The 21,828-nt window shown below is 34.4% G+C and overlaps 1 protein-coding gene across 13 annotated transcripts in view; it reads right to left on the reverse strand.

Moving 5' to 3' along the window:
* Ppfia2 (PTPRF interacting protein alpha 2) overlaps nt 1–21,828 on the reverse strand; it is a 462,148-nt gene that overhangs the window by 124,914 nt on the left and 315,406 nt on the right. For all 13 annotated transcript variants that reach the window (XM_047551047.1, XM_047551046.1, XM_047551044.1 and 10 more), the window contains one exon: nt 4,411–4,632. In XM_047551047.1, coding sequence (XP_047407003.1) covers nt 4,411–4,632 — 222 coding nt within the window. The remainder of the gene's footprint in view (nt 1–4,410; nt 4,633–21,828) is intronic.

A 21,828-nucleotide genomic window follows, 5' to 3' on the forward strand; every position in this document is an offset into this window, starting at 1 on the left:
AGTACTGCATTTTTGATTCAATGATTTATGTGGGTGATTCAGTTCTTAACTGCAGGCTGTGTTGCCAAAAATAATTTTAAATTTACAAGTGAGAGAAATAGATTTTTCCTCTGTGTCATTTGGAAATTCTAAGAAAGGAAGCTTCTTCTAGTCTCTAAAAACTGCTATGAAAAAAGTGAGAAAAAAATTCAAAGTTTCAATAATCTATTGACCTAAAGGAATGTATAAATAGGACTTTGGTATATTAAATAAACATAACTCTATAGTAACATCTAATAAAGTGAAAAATATAATTCCATGCTTCACATAATAGAGGAGACAAAACTGATATGCATTCGTTCCTTGGATCACATAGTGAGCTCTTGAGGAACTTTTAATAGAAAATTGAAAAGATAAGCTGATTTCATTCACAAAAAGATATAATTAAAATACTTCATTGAACTATTTCATTCTTTGTACAGTCATGTATTCAGTGAGATACTATAGTTCAATACAGTTAATAACCTTGATTAAAAAGTAAAGAGTTAAGACACTTTGTGGAACTATTTTTCCAATATGTGTATTTTGTCTATCTTTAATCTGTCTCACCTACTCTTGTAAGTCAAAATCAGTGTAAGGAACAACTAAGATAAATCTTTAAATGAAAGTAAAGTTTGGATCAATTTACTTCTTGATAAAGAAAAATCACAAAAATATATTCTGAAACCATCAATGGAACATAAGTATATAATTCCTTTAAGATATGTTAGGTTTTCCTCACATGCAAAGCAGAATGCATTTCAGTTTTAAATGACATGACTGGTCATTCTGATTCCCTGAGTTTTTTCTTAATTAATTCAAAATTAAATAATATATAAATCATACTGCACTAGCAATGCTGTAGAAGTACCAAAACAAACTGACCAGCGTTTCTTCTACTAAGAAATGTGCAATCCAGTAGACTTTGTGTGACCACAGCTCAGCAATGTATTATTCAGAAAAATAAAAGCAGAGAAAAAAAAGGGGTTACTTGTTTAAGTACATGACTTTCATATCTTGCTTATTGGGAAGAATGACCAAAACATTAATTAGATAGATGGCAGTTATAGTGCAGCTGCATTTTTTACAATAGCTGCTATCACTGAGTAAAGAATCATTTTGTGTTGATTTTAGAAGATGTTCATAGTGGGAAAGCACAAGTTTTGAAGCCAGGCTGATCCTATTTCTTAGTGCAGGAATAGGAGGTTGGCAAGTCATTTTATCTCACTAAGCCTTAGGGTCTTCATCTAGGAAAAGTGAGGGTAATAGTAATTTTTGCCCAAGGAATTCATGAAAAATTAGAGAAATCAAATATAATGTACCAGGAATAGCTTTCACATGTTGTTGGTCCTTCTGAAATCCTTATTAAACCAGGGGTGTGGGACTTGAAAACTGAATCTCTCAGACATATTTTAGTTATTCTTCACAGTGCCTGTGAATGTGCTGTATGTGTGTGTGTGTGTGTGTGTGTGTGTGTGTGTGTGTACACAAAAAGCCTGATGCATCCAGAAAGGCAGGCTGGCCATGGGCTCTGCTCAATTCACTGGTCTTGTCAACTCTGTCACCTCCTACTGTCTTGCACCTGGTATTTCACACATTTATATGGCCTGCCTAGCTCAGAAAACACTTGTGTTTGCAATCTCCACTCAAAGGGGGATGACAAGAAATATTCTTTTTTCATGGAACTCTTAAAATGAAAAAGAGTAATTATACTTTAGAAGAATTTCCTGTGGAAGGGGACATTAGAAGAAATTTCTGATAAAAGAAGACCTGGAGTCAGAGGAATGATGTCTTCCCTCTAACTGGGCCCTTTGACCCCTACATCCAGAGACTATGTATATTAAGGTGTTATTTTTAAATGGGTGATAAGAAAGGGGGAACTGGAGGCACTGGACTCTTCGTGTAGGTGACAATAGATGAGATATAAATTGGATATGTAAGTACTAAAATGGAAGGAAACACCAAAACCTCTGGAACCAAGAGAATGAAGAAATATCAGAATGAGCAACAGTTCAAGAAATAGATCTAGTAATTTAAATGACAGAAGTCCTAGTGACTCCTTAAAGCTGGTATAGAAGAGGGGTGAAACATCATCTACTTTTTAAATTCCCTGAGTTTTGGTTGTGGGAAGGAATGAAGAGGACACAGGTATCCATGGAATATTGGTTCATATAAAGCTGTATCATCTGAGCTGGAATGCATTTAGCCATTCACAGATCATCTCTGTTTTTCAGAAACAGTAATTATTTTTCAGAAACAGTAATTATTGTTTTAGTGCATATTCTAATATCATCCATGCATTCTGATATTTACTTATTATATAAACCTGTAAATATAATATTTACTTATTATATAAAACTGCTTTTCACAAAAGTGTTTTGGGGTGCCTATTATGCTTAATAGTTTGTAGATAGTTAGAAGAGAGCAGTGAACAGAGCAAACCAAACTCCCAGTCCTCATGCATCTTTATATATAGTCATGGAAGGAATCAGATGATGCACAAGGATATCTGTAAAATACATGTTATGCCAAGAAAGAAGAAGTGCTATGGGATACATAAATGAAAAAAGAGGGAGAGTATATATGTATAAATAGCAAGGTAAGGGAATACTTCCTTGAGAAGACAACATTTGAGCAAAAGGCAGGGTGATAAGAAGATACAACTTAATAGGGCCTGCTTGCAGACAAGGTCACATTTAATGAGTAGAGTGGGCTAGAATGATAGAGGGGATGAACTCCAAAAGGTCAGGAGGGAGGTAACAGAGACTGCACATGTCTTTTAGGTCACTTTAAGGGCTTTTATATCACTGCAAGTGGAATAGGTAGCCATTGAAGAGTTTTAAGCAGAAAAGTAGCATGAGATGATGCATAAGCAGGCTACCCTGGTTGTGGGGTTTAGATTGAAGCGAGCCAAAGGCTGAAGTAGGAAGACCAGTGAAGAGACCGTTATAATTATCCAGTTGGAGAAAGTGTGTGGAACAAGGAAGAGCCATGGTAATTGTGAGAAGAAGTTATAATGAATACACTAGGAATTTGGAGGTAATAGTATTTGTCACTGATGCAAACAATAGTATCTGAGTCAAAGAGGGGTACCATGGATAGCTGAGACTTTTGGCATGAACAACAACAATGATGGGTCTGTAAGATTGCAGGTGAGTCAGGTTTGTGGGAGGAATAGCAAGAAAACAATTTTGAAGGTGTTAATTTTGAGATGCCACTTAGAATTCTATACAATCATCTGGAAATCAGGACAGCAAGACCAGCTAGAGATGTAAAGTGGGAGTTAGAAGGTTGTAGAGGGTTTTGGAATCATAAAACTAACATGAATTTACTAGAGAAGATAGAGAAGGGAAGGCATTCTGAGGTCAGATAGGGAAGGGACCCAGTAAAGAACTCTGAATTGAGGGCATGGAGTAAATATGGAGGAAATTCTGGAGTGTTCTATTAGCTCAGGGATGACATGCTCCAGGGAAGGGGGAGTGGTAAGGTGATAAAATGATTCAAAGGACTGAGAACTGATCCCTTCACTCAGTAACACACAGGTCAATAGGGAAACTTTTATAAGGACAGTTTTAATGGACCATGGAGGCATAAGTATGGTGAAAGGGGTGCAAGAGAGAATGAGAAAGAGAATTAAATACATAGAATAAGAGTCACTGCATTAACAGCTTGTTAAGTACCTACATACAATATAAAAAGATAAAAACATATAATTGAAAAGAGTATGCAAAAGTGGAAAAGGGTAAAATCAAAAATAATCTTCACAGAGAAAAATAATTTTCTTTTCAATTGAGAGAAAATAAACAGATTCTAAACTTTAACCTTAGCAAGTAAGATGATTTGGCAGTGTTACAAATAAAATATCTCCTTGTATCTTTTGTAGTAACTTTAAAGTTCTTTCTTTTTGTCAATGATAAAGCAATGTTAATTCCAACAAGAACTGAATATATAGAATGAGAAATGTTATACATATGTATAACATTCACACATATACTTCACATTCATAGACACAGAACCAAAATAAGAGGGAATGATTTAAAGTAACGTCTTTAAGTATTCTTGTATGCTAAGATTGTAGAAAGTCGTGATTCATTCCCACACACAGTTATTTAAAATTAAAAGCCTGAATTTTTAAAAATTCATTAAAGCTTCAGAAAGTCTTTATTGTATCTGAGACTTGACACCAAAAATTTCCTTCCATACATATTTAAAGTGTTGTTGATGAAGCAAACTATTTTTGCTTTACTGAACAAGTACATAACTAATATAATGTGACCCAAATTATGGTCTTTTGAGAAGTACAGATTTCACATCATTAGAGGAAATTATGGAAAGAGCTTCCCAGAGACAGAATCCAGGAAGCAAAAACCAAGAGGGTTATGAATCACTCACCTCCCGAATATCCCTTTGATATTTAGTGTTCATTTCTTCTGTTTTAATGAGATCCTTTCTTGCTGTCTCTGCTTCCTGTTCCACCTCTCCCACTCGGGAAGAAAGGGCGGCTAGACGTTCTTTCATTTGGGCCATTTCATAGTTTTGCTTTTCAAGCAATTCTTGCAGTTCAACTATTTGACTGGTTTCATCCGTTGAGTCAATAGAGCCATTGGACAAACGCTGTAGGAATAGACCAAGAGATGGCACTTAGGATGTTCTTTATCCTTAAATTTAAAAAGTATTATGCAATTAAATAAATGAAATTGATGCAGCTTTCACACTGACAAATTAGAACTTCTGAAAAAAAGTTTTGAAGAAAGAACAAGTTTCTGAGAAAATAATTGATATTAAAATACAAAGGTAAATTAATAAATTTCAAAAAGCATTTGACTACAAATATACATATATATTTGTGTGTACACACACACAAATATATATATATATATACTTATGTTTGTATACATATGTAAAGTAGCATAAATCACATGTGATAACTGGAATTTATTATTTTAACAATAATTATATACTTTTTTATCAACATATATTGAGATAACAGCATATTATTTTTAATAGGTAGGTACACAGAAACTATAATATTTTTTATTTTTATTCAAAATCCTTTGTGAATTTTCAAACCTTAATTTGAATGACACATGGAAAAAGAACATATACACTATTTTTTAGAAAGTGGTAATTCTGACCCCACTGGTAGAAAAGTATAGCAGAGAAAAGTCTCAATCTCTATATTGTTTGCAACATAAACATTACATGTGCACACAACCCACTGGAAGGAAATGAAAAGGGTTAAAGATTTTAAGATCAACATTTCTACTTTTTGAAAGGGCCCTCCCAAAGCCAATGGACCCATGTCTTCACTAGTGAGCAGGACAGGCTAATATCCAAAGCATATGAGGAAATCAAACGCAACAGCAAACAAGCAAATAACCCTGTTACAAAACTGGCAAAGGATCTGAAAAGACATTACTCAAAAGAAGACATACAAATGTTCAACTTCACAAATTCAGTAAGATGAGACAAAGGGGAATGAAGGGAAGGGAGCGAGGATAGGAAAAGGAAAGACAGTGGAATGAATCTGACATAACTTTCCTATGTACAGATATGAATACATCACAGTGAATCCCACCATCTGTACCTCCACAAGAATGGCATCCTAATTAGAATAAGGTAGTATTCCATAATTGTATAATTTTACCAAAATGGATTCTACTGTCAAGTGTAACTAAAATGAACCAATAAAAAATAAAAAATAATTAGGGAGATGCAAACTGAAACCTTAATGAGATATCATCTTATCCATGCTAGAATAGCTATTATCAAAAAGTCAAAAGAAAATGTTAGCAGGAATGTGAACTGATTGAAACTCTTATATGCTGTTGGTGGGGAATGTAAGTTAGCACACAAATTTTAGAAATCAGTCAGGAAGTACCTTGAAAAACAGCAACCTAGAAATTGAACTACCACGTGAGTCAGTAATCTCACGTCTGGATGTATAACCAAAGAATCAAAATCAATCTCACAGAGATATCTGCACTTACATGTTCACTGCAGCACCATTCACAGTGGCCAACATAGGGAATCAACCTATGTGTTCATTGACTTATGAATGGAAAAAGAAAAGGTGGTGTATACACTAATAGAAACTATCCAGCCTTATCAAAGAAGAAAAGAGCCATTTTTTACAACATGAATCAATCTAGAGAACATTTTGCTGAGTGAACTAAGTCAGGCACAGAGAAAAGTTCTTCATGATCTCACTTATATGTAGAATCTAAAATAGTCAAATTTATTAAAGTAGAGAAGGGAATGGTGTAATCAAGGACAGGAGATAGGGGTGGGATGATAATAAAAGGGGAGATGCTAATCAGAGGGCACAAAGTTTCAATTAGAAGGAGTAGCCTTCAGTGGTCTATCGCACAGCATGGTGACTACAGTTAAAAAAGTAGCACATATTTCAAAATTGCTGACAGGGTAGATGTTAAATGTTCTCACTACAACAAAATGGTAAGTACTTGAGGTAAACCATTTGTTAAATAGCTTGAAAGTAAATACACTTGTCATTTAAAATTGTAAAAGGTGAACACTCCACTGACCAGTTGCTTGGGAGCAGATTTGTGGTGAGAGTAGTGCAAAAATTGGGAAGAAATCACCTCTATAAAGTAAAGGACAACCAAGTGGAAATAGGAAACTATGGAGAAAGAGCAAAGAAAGTACAGTTAGTCTGCTGTAGTGCTTGTTTAGCAACGTGGATTTGTTCCAATATTATAAATCTATCAGGAAATAATTTGAATGTAATACACATGTTGTGTTCTCTTATGTGCAAAGTTTGTTCCTGAGAAGTATTGGCTAACCCCAGGAAATGGCACCTAGCTGAAATAAGCCAAGTGAAAAACACATCAAAGGCACACATGCATCTTCCCCAAACATTTAATACCAATTAACCTCAGTCCCCTGCAGGTGGTGTAAGTTTACCATCCACACCTGAGTTACAACATTTTGCTGATCTTAGATACTTTGTCTACCACTTCACAATAAATGAAAGTCTTTTAACTCTTCTGACACCACTTCCTCAAAGAAACTTCAGGTCTTTTTCAAGTTAAAGAGTCATATCTATCTTAAGATATGTGTGATTCTTAACCATTCAACATGTGTAAAATTGTGTTACCATTTTTATTGGTACATTATACCTATACATAAGAGTGGAATCCATTATTCCATATTCACACATGCATGTAACATATTCCCGGATACTTCACTTTGACTCCCCTCTTCCCTTCCCTAATCCACTTGTTCCAATTTATACATCTTCATATTTTTTCTCTCCTTTTTATGTATTACCAAATTTTTAGGGTGGTGCTGTGAACCTCACTTCTTCCATTATACATGTATGAGATTTTTTTCTTTTTAAATCTATGGATAAAATTATATGAAGTTATCATGTACAGTAAGATGATCTGAAATTAGATGTAGAAGAGATAATTTTATAGAAATAGGAAATAGAATATTTGTTGCCATACCTGTCATTTTTTGGGGGGGGGTTGGTAATTTTGCATAGCTCATGAATTTTAGGAATGAAAACTTTTAAGAATTGACTGCAGCACAAGGGGGGAAAATAGAAGGTATCATAAAAATAGTAGGAAAGATGTAATGCAGAGAAAGGGAAAGCAGACAAATGGTTGGAAATGTTAAGTCTAATACTAATGCAATGAGAGAGCATAGAGGAAGAGCTAGGAAAATCTAAATTAAAAAGGCACAGAAAGATTAAACAGACTTACTTGCATTTTTTCAGTTGCCCAGAGGAATGTCTCTACTCCTCTAGAACTGGAAGTTCTGTTAAATCTTAAACTTGCCCAGTTACTTGTAGGTTGTGTATAGAGGTCAATGATATTTGAAATTATAACAAACTGCACAATCATACCTCAGGTATTATGGTTTTGGCAACTGGGTCTAGCCTTCTTCCCAAATCCAATTTCCAGCTGCTACATGGACCTTCTCAATGTACAGGTAGTTGTATATTGCAGGAGTTCATGGTTCCCCTCTTCTAAGGGCAATTGCTAGGTCCACGCCCAGCTCTGATCCCTTAGTAAGCAACACTCCCAGCAAGGAGGAGAATGTGGCCTGTGTACTGCAGCATCCACTTCCCTGTTCCTACATATTTGCAACATCACCTGCTCCTTTTACTAAAGTTCAGTACCCATATTACAACCATTCTCTGACCAGATGGTTAGTAGTATCTTCAAATAATTAGGTTTGTAGATCCAACTTATATCTTAAGAGAAAAATTAGCACTCAATCATGGAGTCCCTTATGAATAATATTTTTATGCTATACTAAATAATTTGAAAAATAGGAGAAAATCTCTGTATTATTGTTTTCATCATCATTTAATGTATAATCGGTTGGTAATTCATGAAATGAAAAAGAATAAACTACTTTAATTTGCAATAAAACAAAAGGGCCTCAAAAATATACTGAGAGTACACACTACATGACTCTATTGTATGAAATTCTAGAGTAAACCATTCTAATCTTTCATGGCAAGAAACGAAACTGGGGGTGAGATGGACTCTAAAGGGGCACAAGGACACTTTTAATGGTGATGGGAATGTTCTCTGTGTTCGGAGTGGCATTTGAATATGTATGTGTGTGTGCATGCAAATATATATCAAAATTCATGGAACTGTGCACTTTAATTGTATGCAAATTATACATTAGTGCATTCTTTTAAAAATACAAAAATCACAAAAAACTTTTTGTTATAAAAATATTTCTTATAATTAAAAAAATAATAGTTAGAATTGTAGAGTCCTAGAACTTTGGAGAAACTGAGACTTATGAAATTAAATATAAAGTTATGTAAATTAAAATGCAGAACTTTCAGTTCCCAAGTTGGTTCATCTATCCTTTACTATACTGCCTCTAATCAGAACATATAAATAAATAGGTTAAAACCATACGTGCTGTATAGTAGAGACAAGTACCAAGCATTCATATTCACATACCAAACATTCATATATTCATATATATATATAAAATGAGTACATATTTATATAGATATATGATGCATGTTAATATATGTGACAATATTTCTTCCATGAAATGAAATTATTCTAATTTTCTAATTAGAAAAGATGATTATTGCAATTTTGTGCACCTGTGGTCCATTAAAATCTTCTATAATATTATATATTTTTTAATGGGCTTAAGGTGAGAGGAATTTAACTAAATATAAACAGTAATCAGGCAACTAAAATAAAACTTTTCAAATGTTAACCTCTTTAATTCCTTCAAGGAGTAGATGTATGCTACATGATCTTCATGGTATTTTGAAATTTGGAACAATTCAGGGAAATATTTTTGATTTCTCAATTTGTTTCTTGAAGTATTTATGAGTCATTCATGTTTTTAAAAATGTGTAATTATTTTCTTTTGCAGTGTTGGGGATCAGATCCAGGGCCTCAGGCATGCTAGGTAAGCACTTCACCACAGAGCAACATTCTCATCCTGAAAAAAATGTGTGTTTTAGTCAACTTTTTCACCACTGCAACTAAAATCCCAACCAGAACAATAAAGTGTGGTGGAGGGAAGCAACTAACATGAAGATCAGAAAGCAGACTCCACTTACCTGATACCAAATATATGTATATACCCCAAAGACATGCTCCCAATGACCCACTTCCAGCCACACCCTACCACTTTAGTTACCACTCAGTTAATCCCATCATGGGATCAATTCACTAATTGGATTAAGGCTTTCATAACTCAATCATTTCTCCTCTACATCTTCTTGCGTAGTCTCACACATGAGCTTTTGGGGGACACCTCACATCCAAACCATAACATTCTGCCCCTGGCCCCCAAAAGGTCATGACCATTCACAATGCAAAATACATTTAGTCCATTCCAAGAGTTCCATAGTCTTAACGGTTCAAAATTTCGTAAAAGTTCAAGTCCACAGTCTCCTCTGAGCCTCAGGGCAAGTTTTCATTTTGAGCTCCTATAAAAATCAAAAGCGATTTACGAGTATCCAATATATAAAGGTATAGAGTAAACATTTTCATTTACAAATATAGGGGCATAGAAAGAAGGGATAGGATCAAAGCAAGACTGAAATCTAGCTGGGCAAACAACTCCTGTAGCTCTACATTCGGCATTTGAGGCAAATGTTATGGTGATATTCTGTTCAAAGGGCTTGTGTAGCTCCGCCCTTACTACCTTATTGTTTGCAACCTAAGTGACCTTTCTGTTGGCTTGTCTCTGCTGGATTCCTGCAACTTTCCTAGGACAATGTCCCACATTACTATCATTTCTTAATCTTGGGGGTCTCCTCTGCAGTTTCCACTTCCTCCTCATATTTCTACACATTGTTCTCTCAGGGGCTGCCCGCAGGGAGGCTGACCCAGCTGCACTTTGCCTGGCCTCCCAGGCCTTCCTTTGAAATCTTGCTGGCAGCCTCCATGACCTACTAACTCCAGCATCCTGTATTCCTGCAGAATCAGCACTGCATGGTTGATGCCAAGTTCTGCCACCATCTTGAGCAGTAGTAAATCCTCCAGGGACCCTGGATGCAGAAGTCTCTGAGTGCCTGAGTAGTCTCTGGGTGGCTGAGCATGTTGAAAAAACTTCCGAGGCCCCCTTGTGCAAGAAGTATTCCTCACTGATCTCTTTTCAAGAGGAGATTCACTTTTACTTCGTTGAGCCTGAGATTGGTGTGGATTTGCCAGCTCCTGAGATGTCCTGAAGCCATCTTTCTTATGGTCTCTGGGCAGTCTTCAGCATTTCTTTTTAGTGGCAGTAATGTCTTTCACAACTGCAATTTCCTGAGTCCCAGTTTTAATCTCACCTTTCAAGTCTTTGTTTTTCAAATCTTTCTGCTCCTAAATATCACAATAAACTTGTCTAAAAGCCTTTAGCAATATCCTTGCCACAGCTTTAATGCTATGCTGTCTAGAAATTTCTTCTGCCATATTAAAAAGTCTGTCGCTTTTAAAATCAGCGTCACAGAAAGTCTCAGGACAGGGGCAAAATGCAGACAACTTCTCAGACAGAACACAACATTAATGGCCTCCAGTTCAATTACCAATAGTGTTCTTCTCTTCCTCTAAACCTTCTTGAGTGCTGTCCTCACTGTCCACAGTCCTATTGACATTCTGGTTTGTGAACTCCCACCAGAATTGACCATTAAGCTCCACTTACAACAATGTGAAGCACTTCTAGCTTGTACTACTACACATATCAGAATTCCTCCCATCAATTCCAAAAATTAACCATGTGGTCAAATTCGTCACAGGAATGACCCCACTCCCAGTACCAATTTCTGTTTAGTCAGCTTTTTTGCTGCTGTGATTAAATGACCCGACCAGAACATTTTAGAGGAGGAAAAGTTCCTTTGGTGGTTCATAATTTCAGAGGTCTCAATCCATAGACAGCAAGCTCCATTCCTTGGGATTCGAGGTGAAGCAGAACATCATGGTGGAGAAACAGCTCACATGAAGATCAGAAAGCAGAGAGAGAGACGAGAGACTTCATTTGCTGGATACCAGATATATATACCCCAATGACATGCCCTGATGACATACCTCCAATCACACCCTAACTGCCTTCAATTTCCACTCAGTTAACCCATCATGGGATTAATTTACTGAATTAAGGTTCACATAATTGAATCATTTCTCCTCTAAATCTTCTTGAATTGTCTCATACATGAGCCTTTGGGGGACACCTCACATCCAAACCTTAACAATGTGTAATCTTTCATCTATTTGAATAAGTTTAAACATATTTTTCAGAGAACTTATTATATGTTTTCAAAATTTCAGAGTAGAATGTCATATTAAAATTGTGATTTATATTTTAGAAAAAAAATATTTTCCTTTTGCTCCAAATTATTGCTATCTTGATATACCTTTGAAATAAATTATGGCAAATTTACATGATAAATGACTGAATCAAAGGTAAATGCTTATTTTAAACAGCTTTATTGAGATACAACTCACAAACCATAAAAATTCACCCTTTAAAAGTGTAAAAGTCAGTAGAGTTTAGTATACTTACAGAATTATGTAATAATCAACATAAGATTTTCATCACACCAAAGAGAAACCTCCTACTCATTAGCAATCATTTACAACTTACTTTGCCCCAAGCCCTAGGCAACTATTAAATGACTTTCTTTCACTATACAGATTACCTGTCTGTGGGGAGTGAAGTCGGGTGTTATCAAAGGTGACCAAAAGTGACTTTTTAGAGCTGTCTTCAAATGTTAATTTATCAGAAAGACTTTTCACTCTACCATGTTACATATTTGTGTGTTCATTGTGATGTATTATATATTCCTACAGTTTGATCTCAAATATGTTTTATGTTTATCCTTCCCCAACACAACTGGTAAAAATGCCATCTTTCCAATTGTTCAGGCCAAAAACCTAGTGATTCTCAAATCCTCTCTTTTTACCATCTTCTAATCAATCTATTATTAGTTTTCTTTTTACAGTATATCTAAATCTGATTCTCAGGACCTCTACCCTTGCCACCCTTGTCTTGGCCATCTACTTGCAATTGAATTACTGTAAGTCTCCTAACAGGTCCTCTACTTCTAATCCTGTCTTTTATTAATTCTTAAAGAAGCTCCAGATTGCTCCATGGTGATCCTATTGTAGTGAAATTAAGTCTGTACTCCAAACTCTGCAATGGTTTTTTCATTCTACTTAGTAAAAATGCAAAATTCTTACAACTAGCAATGATCACTACCACCATTTCCTGGGATCTCCTATCCTTTTCCCTCCCTCAATGCCCTTATCTCTAAGATCTCTTTCCTGCTATCCTCTCATTTACTCTATTCGGTCACAATGGTAACCACACTGCTCACCTTACGTGTCAATCTCTCTTCTAAATAAGGCCTTCACTTTAGTTCTTCTTTCTTACTGAATGTTCTTTCTTTAATAATCCACATAGTGAAAACCCAAATTGTTTCAATGAGATCAACTTTGACAACCTATGTACCTGTCCCCTTCCTTCCTCTCACCAGGACCCTTGATTCTTGTTTCTTTGTCCTTTTTTTTTCAAAATGGTTTACCATTTTCTAACATACAAATGATTTACATATAAATAAATATGTGTATATGAATGTATATATACAACATATCAAAGTTACCTTCATGATTTGTTTTTATTTTAGCTAAGGTTTTTTTAAGGCTTAGCTAAAGCTTAACCTTATTATCTTTCATCTGAAACTTGACTTATTAATTTGGGTTAGAATACGACCACAGTGGCTAGCATGAAATTTATCAAACCTATTAATAGTGTGACTTAGTTGAAATTTCATTCATTGTGCTTAATTTTAATCACTGCTGTATCCTGTGGGGGTGTGGTTTAGCAAGGCATGATGGACTACATGTAATAGTGTAATTGATATTGTTTCTTTTGACCCGTTTGATATAAAGGGCATTCTCACTGAGGACACTTGCATGTATAATTCTACTATAACTTCATAAAAAAGGCCAAGACCAAACCTTTATGCTATGGAGTTCAAATATTCATCTAAACCTTTTCAGTAGTTTGCTTCATTAATTAAGTCACATTAACTAATGTGTTAGAAAATTATAGCTTTTGGTTGATTTAATTTGAACATACATATATATTAAGGTGGGATTAGGATTATTATTTTTGTCAGTTTAGTGTTTTGGAATGTTTATGATTATATGTATATTTCTATATGTGTATATATGTACCTAGGTCTATATTTGTTTGGTTTTAGATGAGACCTTATCTTAAGGGTATTGATTTAAGTTCTATGTATGTATTAGAATAGGAGTTAGTGTTTGAGAGGTTTCAATTTACATCTAAATGTTTCAGGAATTTTTAATGATAGGGAAGTGGAAGTTATATTAATTGCGATATAATATAGTGGGGTAATTTATTTTCATTGGTCAGATAATGGGTTTAAATAATGTATATATACAATTTAGGTTACTTTTAGTTATAACAAATTAATTTTAGGCAGTGTTTGATTTGAGTGATTTGTAGATACTAAGATGAGTCTGTAATTATGTAAAGATAAAAGTATTAGTATTTTTGTTAAATTTATATATATATATGTATTTATATGCATATAAAACAGAGGGTGTTAAATTACTTCTAACCTCTTCCATCTTGTCAAATCACAAGCTCTAGGAGGAAAAGGACCAATAATATATTCCCTCCTTGATGTACCACAAGTGCTTAGGAGGCATGTGATGGATATACAATAGAATTTTGATTTAATAAATGTTTGAATTTATGTTTCTCTTGTGACTAGAACAGTATATTCCATAATATAGGCACTTAAAATGTATTTGTTGAATGAGTAAAAAATGAATGTTTCCTTTAAAAAATGAGATGAATTTTAGAAAAAATGTAAGCATTCAAAATGAAATTAAATATAGAAATATATATTTAGCTATCCTCACATAAAGTTCATGAAAAAATACCTTCACAAAAGGCAAAGAGAGCTTAACCCTCCCACTTGTTTTAAAAGCACTGTATGGGTAAAATATCTTTATAAAAATATTGGGTAAATTTTAGAAAACCATTATTCTAAATTCACATTAAAATAAATAATAAGGTAGAAAGACAGCTTACACTTAAGATCAAATATATGGACTAAAAGTTTCAAAATTAAACTATATAGCAACATGCTCATTTCTCATAAGTCTGGGAATTTAAATATGTTCTTTCACATTCTACCAGGTAAACAATGAAAATATAAAATGTCTTTTTTTTGTATTGGATAATCCTTTACAAAATTATCTTTTAAATGTTTTCATCCCACTTCTAGCTTTAGCATGTATTAGCATATACTATACCATATCTTTGAAAAACAGTGATATAGTGAAATTAGTAAAGTAACCATTTTCATTTTGCAGTTTATGGTGATTTAATTGTTATTGCTTGTTTTAAACGTATGTTAGTGGTTGCACACTACTCCTCTACTTTGCCAAAAAATAAGAGTGTATTAAACATTAATGAACAATCTTTTATATTCAAGTGGTAAAATCATTTTTGCTGAATATACAGAACAGAGGGTGTTTAAATTACTATGTTAATGTAACTTAATTTCTTCTCTGGAATAGAGACTTCTTTTAATATGTTTTGGTTTTTAGTTGCTGATGGACATCTACTCCATTTATTTATATGTGATGCTGAGGATTGAACCCAGTGCCTCATACATGCTGGGCAAACACTCTACCACTCAGCTACTACACCAGTCCTGGAATAGAGACTTCTTGACAAGCTATTCCAGAGGACTTAGGAGTTATATTAACTCTAAGTTTTACAGTTAGATGAACACTACTTATGCAGAAAGAATATTTGGTTGACATTAATTCTGGAACTATTTCATTTGATAGCTGATAATTTACACTTTTTTATAAACATATTTCTAACTGGATTTGTGTGTTTTTAACACCTCTTTTTCCAACCATAAGTCCTTGCTTCTGTCTTATTGACCATTAGTCTCTTATGTGGTTTACTTTTCATGATTTATTTATCTTTCTAGAAAAAACAGCAATAGATGGGATCAAAGTAGAAATTTAGAATTTATTTTAGTATTCATTAAAGTCATATATTAAAGGCACAGTTATACTAAAATCTATCAGTGCTTAATGAATAAACACTAAGCAGTTCCATTCCATTTTCAAAAACTACAATATTTTATAGTTCAAGAGAAATTACTAATTATCTGATCAAAGCTGTAAAACCAAGATTTCCAATGATTAACATAAATAATCTAGAACTGATAATTACTTGCTGGGCTGGGAAAAATCTATAAATTTGAGGAAAGACTTATAAAAATATTTTATTCTGTGACAAAAGAAATGAAGTACTGAAGAAATGTAGAACTAAAAAATAAATAACATAAATCCAGACAGGAAACATTCATAGGTATATATAAAAATATTAAGAAAAATAACAAAAATCTAGAACTGTAAATTTAGTGTAAGTCAGTAATGTATTGTGGAAAATAAAAGTACATAATAACTGAATGAGTGCCTAAATCCATCAGTGATTTCCCAGAGAGAGAATAAAGTCTAAAAGTAAACTATATGAATAAATCCTTAACAAGACTTGTCGGGGTTTCCGGGACCCCCAGCCTTAGGCATGGTCAAGATGGCGCCTGACACTGAGCCAAAAGCGGCCAGCTATACAGTAAACAACCAGTGAATTCCAATGATTGGCTAGTTAACGATGTGATTAGAGCATGCCCCCCTCGTGTACCTATCCTATGCTTGCAGCTGTCTGCGTTTACCTCGTGTACTCTCCCCTGATTGGTTGAAGTGTATATAAGCCTGGTGGGTGGGAGAGTAGAGAGGCGGCGGAGGCTGAAGCTGAGCTGGAAGCTGGGAGTGCGCGGAAGCTGGGAGTAAGAGAAGTGTAGGAGAGGGACTGTGCATAATAAACTTCCAAAGCTTCAGACATTTGTCGTGTCTCTCTCTGCGGCCAGAGGGAGCGCGATAAATACTTTGAACCAAAAAGGGACTTTAAAAGATTTTAACCAGTGGAAAGTCCTAGCAAATTTTTCTGTTCTTTTTTATAGATCATTGTGCTCTTTATAGTACTTTCATTCTCCAATTTGGATTTGTCTTCAAGTCCTCAAGTAAGATCATATATTCCATCAGAACAAAGCCAATAACAGCATGGTTAACATTTATTTAGTAGCTAAGAACACAGAACTGATCAATAGTCCGCTACTCTCTGATAGACTAAAGGGTTCACGACAATTATTACACTGTGCTAACCCTTATTAAGTTCTATGTGTGAGGCAGTATTACAAGTGCATGATGTACACTTGGTTATTAAATCGCTATAACAACCTATTGTATACAGAAAAGGAAATGGGAGCAAAAAGTATAAGTGTTTTACCTGAGGTCAGACTAATTGAAAGTAATGAGATTAAGATCCGAACCTAAGCATTCTCATTCTAGTATCATACTCTTAGGAATTTTTTCTACTCCCCCCTCCTTCCTTTTCTCCTTTGTTTTTTTCCTTTTTATCTTTCTCTTTTGTTCATTCATTGTCTCATTGATCCATTAATCCAATCATCCATCAAAACTTTTCAATTTGGTTAGCTTCTAGGATATGCAAGATGTTAGGTTGGGTACTCAGAATGTGAAGACTCCTGTCTATAAGTAATATAATATGGGAGGAAAAAAAAATAAATAAACAAAGACAAGAAAACAAATCCATTTCTAGGAACCAGAAAGCATTTAAACACTAGGGAAGCCTAGTGTTTCAGGGTCATGACCTCAGGATACTTTAGGTCTGCCTAGACTGTTTTTGTTGATCTTCATAGTAGGTTTTTTTTTTTTACTCTCAAAAATCAGAACTCACTAATCAAATCTTGTCTCACAAATAACCACATTTTGTCTTTGGTTCAAGATTTTCCATCATAGAATTCTCATTTTAGTTTTAAGTTCTGCATTGACTCCTTCAGTCTCTTACATATCATATAAGCCATCTAATCACAGTTCCTGCAAACCTAGGTCCTGGGTGACACGAGGAGAGGGAAGGAGGAAGTTATTTGGCACAATTATTGGGAAACTTCAAGGGAATAGGAAAAATAAGAATGTTCTCATTTCAATTATGAAGTTCATAGTTACTCTCTGTTAGACTAAAGCAATTAACTGGATCACAAGGAGATCTGAGAAATCATAAGGAAAACATACCATGAGGGAAGAAGTTATAAACTGGGACCTGAGTCAGACATTACTGGTCAGGGTGGTCCCAGCCTGTTGCCTGGTGGGATCTAGAAGACCTTTCTGGCTAGTCATCATGATGGAGTTTGGGAACACAAGTGAACCCAAAACTTAGTGGGTATATCTTAGAGGATGGGAATGTATTTCTGCAGAACCGTGGTGGCAGGAGTTGTCACTACTGCTGCTGGAAATTCAGAACTAGGCCAGCAACTGACATGAGATAGTCTCATTTGACCTGTATGTCAGGGGGTTATTGCATTGGTGTGTGTTCAGAACTTCATTTGAGGGGAACACCTGCTTTCAAGAGTGACGCTTTGAGGATTTAAGGGATATAATAGTAGTTTTAAGAAAATGGTGGCTCACTTGCTACCTAATCAGATTTTCCAGTTCTCTTTTCATGAAAAAATAAAAAACAGGACTGAACCCTTTGACCTGTTTAAGTTTTCAGGGTTCTTGGATAATTTAAGTAGATAATAAGTGGCCTTAAGAGAGTACCACCAAATTTATATTCATTTGGATCACTTGGGCTCTTGAACTTCAGCTAGTCACAAGAGAGCTCAACCTATATGTATTCCAATCAGGTCTTACATTTATATATGTAAAGTATTATTCATAGACATAATGATAATAAATATGAATCAAGCACTAAAGAGTTTTATCCTTTTTTTACTTCAAAAATTTACTTTTGGAGAAATTTACATACATATGGCTAAAATATAAAAATCAAATTTCTTATCTTTAGAAAAAGAAAAATAGTCACTACCAGAATATCTGTCAATGAAATCAACAACTTTTAAGAGATGTGTGAATCTTATTCTAAAAATAGCAAACTTGCAAAGGAAGAGAAATTCTATATCTGATAAAACTTGTCTAACAGCTACTATGGTAAGCAACATAATTAATGAAACTTGAGCAGCATTATCATTAAATTCTCAATTTTTTAAAGCCTTTTTATTAAACTTGGCAACATGAAGTTGGCTTTATAAAGTTAAGTGTGCCATACCACTCAACATTGTTTTCAAGTCTTAGCCAATGTATAAGAAATAAAGAAATGAAACCAGAAAAAGAACAGAAGGGAGAATAAAACCCTCTTTATTTTCTTAGCTATTAGAAAAGCAAAGAACAATGAACTCTTAGAACAAATAGTAAGCAAGTTTGGTGGATGCCATGTCAATATTTAAAATTCAGTACTATGTTTATATGCCAATATTAATTTATTAGGAATGTAGGAAAAAGAGATAATAATAACTATAACAACAAACTATAATGCCAAGAAATAAATCTAAAAATCTGAAAGACCCCCCCAAAAAAGTTAATCAATTTTATTGAAGAATATAAAGCATAACACAAATGGAGGCATAAGCCTTATATACAAATATTAAAACAGTATGTCACAGATATGATTTTTTTCACAAATTGCTTCCATAATTTAAGAAGTTCCAATCAAAATCACAACAGGGTTTAAAGATGAAATTTGAAAAGCTCTAAGAATTACAATAAGCTCTAAGAATCATGATTTATAAAGTTTCACTAGTTGAAACAAAGCAATATACATCTATTTATTCATTAAATATATTTATTAAGTGCTTATTCATGTTTTAGGAATTATTCTGAGGACCTAAGCCACATTACGAATAAAACAAATATATTAATTCTTACTGAGCTTATTTTTTAACTGTGGGGAAGACAGTAAATTATAGACATTATAAATAAATTATATACTACATTAGAGTATGTTATGACATTTAAACAAAGATATAATGAAAGTGAGGAAGTCAGCCATGCAGATATTTGGAAGAAGGCAAAAGCATGTCCAAGGTCAACAGGAGGTCAGTGTGGCTGGGTGGAGCTGGAGATGAAGTCAGAAAACACAGAAAGCCAGAGCACGTAGAGCTTTGTGTAAATAAGAAGCATGTGTTGAGTTTTTGAGCAGATGATTGACATGTTTAGATAAATGTTTTAAAACATCACTTTGATTCATGCCATGTTGAAAATAGACCATGGAGGAGCCATGAGAGATGCTGAGAGACCTGATAACAGGTGATTACAATAATCCAGGTGAGAGATGATAGTGATTCAGACCACAGTAGTTAGTGGATGTGGTGCAAAATGGTCAGATTCTGAATGTATTCTGAAGGTACAGCAAATAGAATTTCTTTATAGTTTGATGTGGTGTGTAAGAGATAGGGAGGACATGATAATGATACCAAATTCTTGAGTTAGAACAGTTGGAAAGGTAGAGTTTTCATAACCTGAAATGAAGTAGATGGAGCAGGTTTTGGGGGGATAAAAATAAGTTTTGTCACTTGAATATGTGGTGTCTTTTAGATATCCAAGTGTACATGTTCAACAGGTGGTGGAGTAGACATATTTGGTTATTGGGTCTAATTGATTATCTGGGAAGATTTGTAATTCATTATCAGATGAATTGAATTTAAAGGCATAAGACTGATTGAAATCTCTGAGAGAATGTTAATAGAGAAGATGAAGAAGACTAAGGCCTGGGATACTCCAACATTAAGAAGTCAGGAATAAGAGAATGATCTAAGGAAGGAGACAGACAAAGCTACTGGTAGGTAAAAGAAAAACTGTGGTTTCCTATAACGCAAGTGAAGAAGGTGTATCAAGGAGGAAAGAATGAACAGCCATATCAAATGCTGTTGAGAGATAAGCTACAACCGGGATTGAGAATTGGCCATTTAGGGACTGTAACTGAAACAGTTTCTGTGGAATGGTGGGACAAAGACCATATCAGAATGACTTTATAAAAGAATGGAAAGAAAGCAATTGGAGACGGTGGGTATACAACCCTTTTGACAGAGTATTGCTGCAAAGAAGAACAGAAAACACAATAACTGCTGGTAGTGGACATGGGGCTAAGAGACCTTCTTTTAAAATCAAGTCAGAATAATTTCACATGTGTGTAGAAAATAGATAAAGGTGAAAATTTGATGACAAAGGAAAGAACAGTAAGAATTGCTGGAGAAACACACATGGACAAATGGTAGCTGAAGATATCCTAATAGCATTTTCTTTGTCTAAGATTTACTTTTGAAAAAAATTAAAATATCATTATCAAATAATCACTTTCAGCCACTTAGACACAGGGACAGGTTTAAGACTTTGTTTTAAGCAAATACTCTTCTATTTTGAAATCCATGTAATCAGAGTTTATATGCTGCCTTTCTAAACCCATAAGTGAATTTTAATAACTGTACACTTGTTATCTATTTATCTCAGCTCTTCCTGTTCACAGTTATATGATTTGAGGCCAATAATATTTGCTCTACAAGCCTCACAAGGATCAAATAAAATAACATATATAAAAGTACTTTTAGAAAACTGCAGAGGTCTTTATTAAAGTCATTTATCTTGTTCTTATTGGCTTTTGCTCTTTTGTTAATGAAGTTTCCAGACAGGTTGGAAGAATGATTTTGCCAGTCTTGGAAAGGCCAGAGCCAGCCAGGGATATCCTGCAGAATCTTCACTCTGGTATGAGGGGCTACCCTGATGAGAAAGGGCATCTCCGGCAATCTTGCAAGTTATATTCTCTTGGAGCTCAACAACATTAAAAATTAAATTACATACGGATGAGTCACAGGATGGCCTAAACTTGCATCTTCTTGATGCTTTACAAGACCTATCATAGGCCTCCGGGGCCAATTCAGTCTATGTATCTAGGACTGTACCTTCTCTTTCCAAGATGACATATTCATAAGCCCATCCTCCTGTTGGTTTCATTGTTGAAAATTTAATTGGAAAATCAAAGATAAACATATGTCATTTTGTCTGTATTTTATTAGGAATTAAAATGAAATATAAGGGATGTGTGAACAGAAAAGTAGTGCTATCCAGATGTAAATAAACTCAAATGCTAATTATCTCTATTAGAGGGAAGCAATAGTTCATAGAATGAGCTACATCTGATGAGACTCAATTTTGGAGAGAATAGTTGTTGGCAGTAGCTGACATGTAGTAAGGAACATATATAGTAATAGACAAAACACACATGAAATATGAAAAAGTTGTCATTACAGAAGTTGAGAGTAGAAAGGTAGTTGCTAGAGGCTGGGGACAGAAGGAGAGGAGGGAGAAGAGAGATTGGTCAACTAGTACAATGTTATAG

The sequence above is a fragment of the Sciurus carolinensis genome, chromosome 4 (assembly GCF_902686445.1).
Source record: "Sciurus carolinensis chromosome 4, mSciCar1.2, whole genome shotgun sequence".
Taxonomy (NCBI): Eukaryota; Metazoa; Chordata; class Mammalia; order Rodentia; family Sciuridae; genus Sciurus; species Sciurus carolinensis.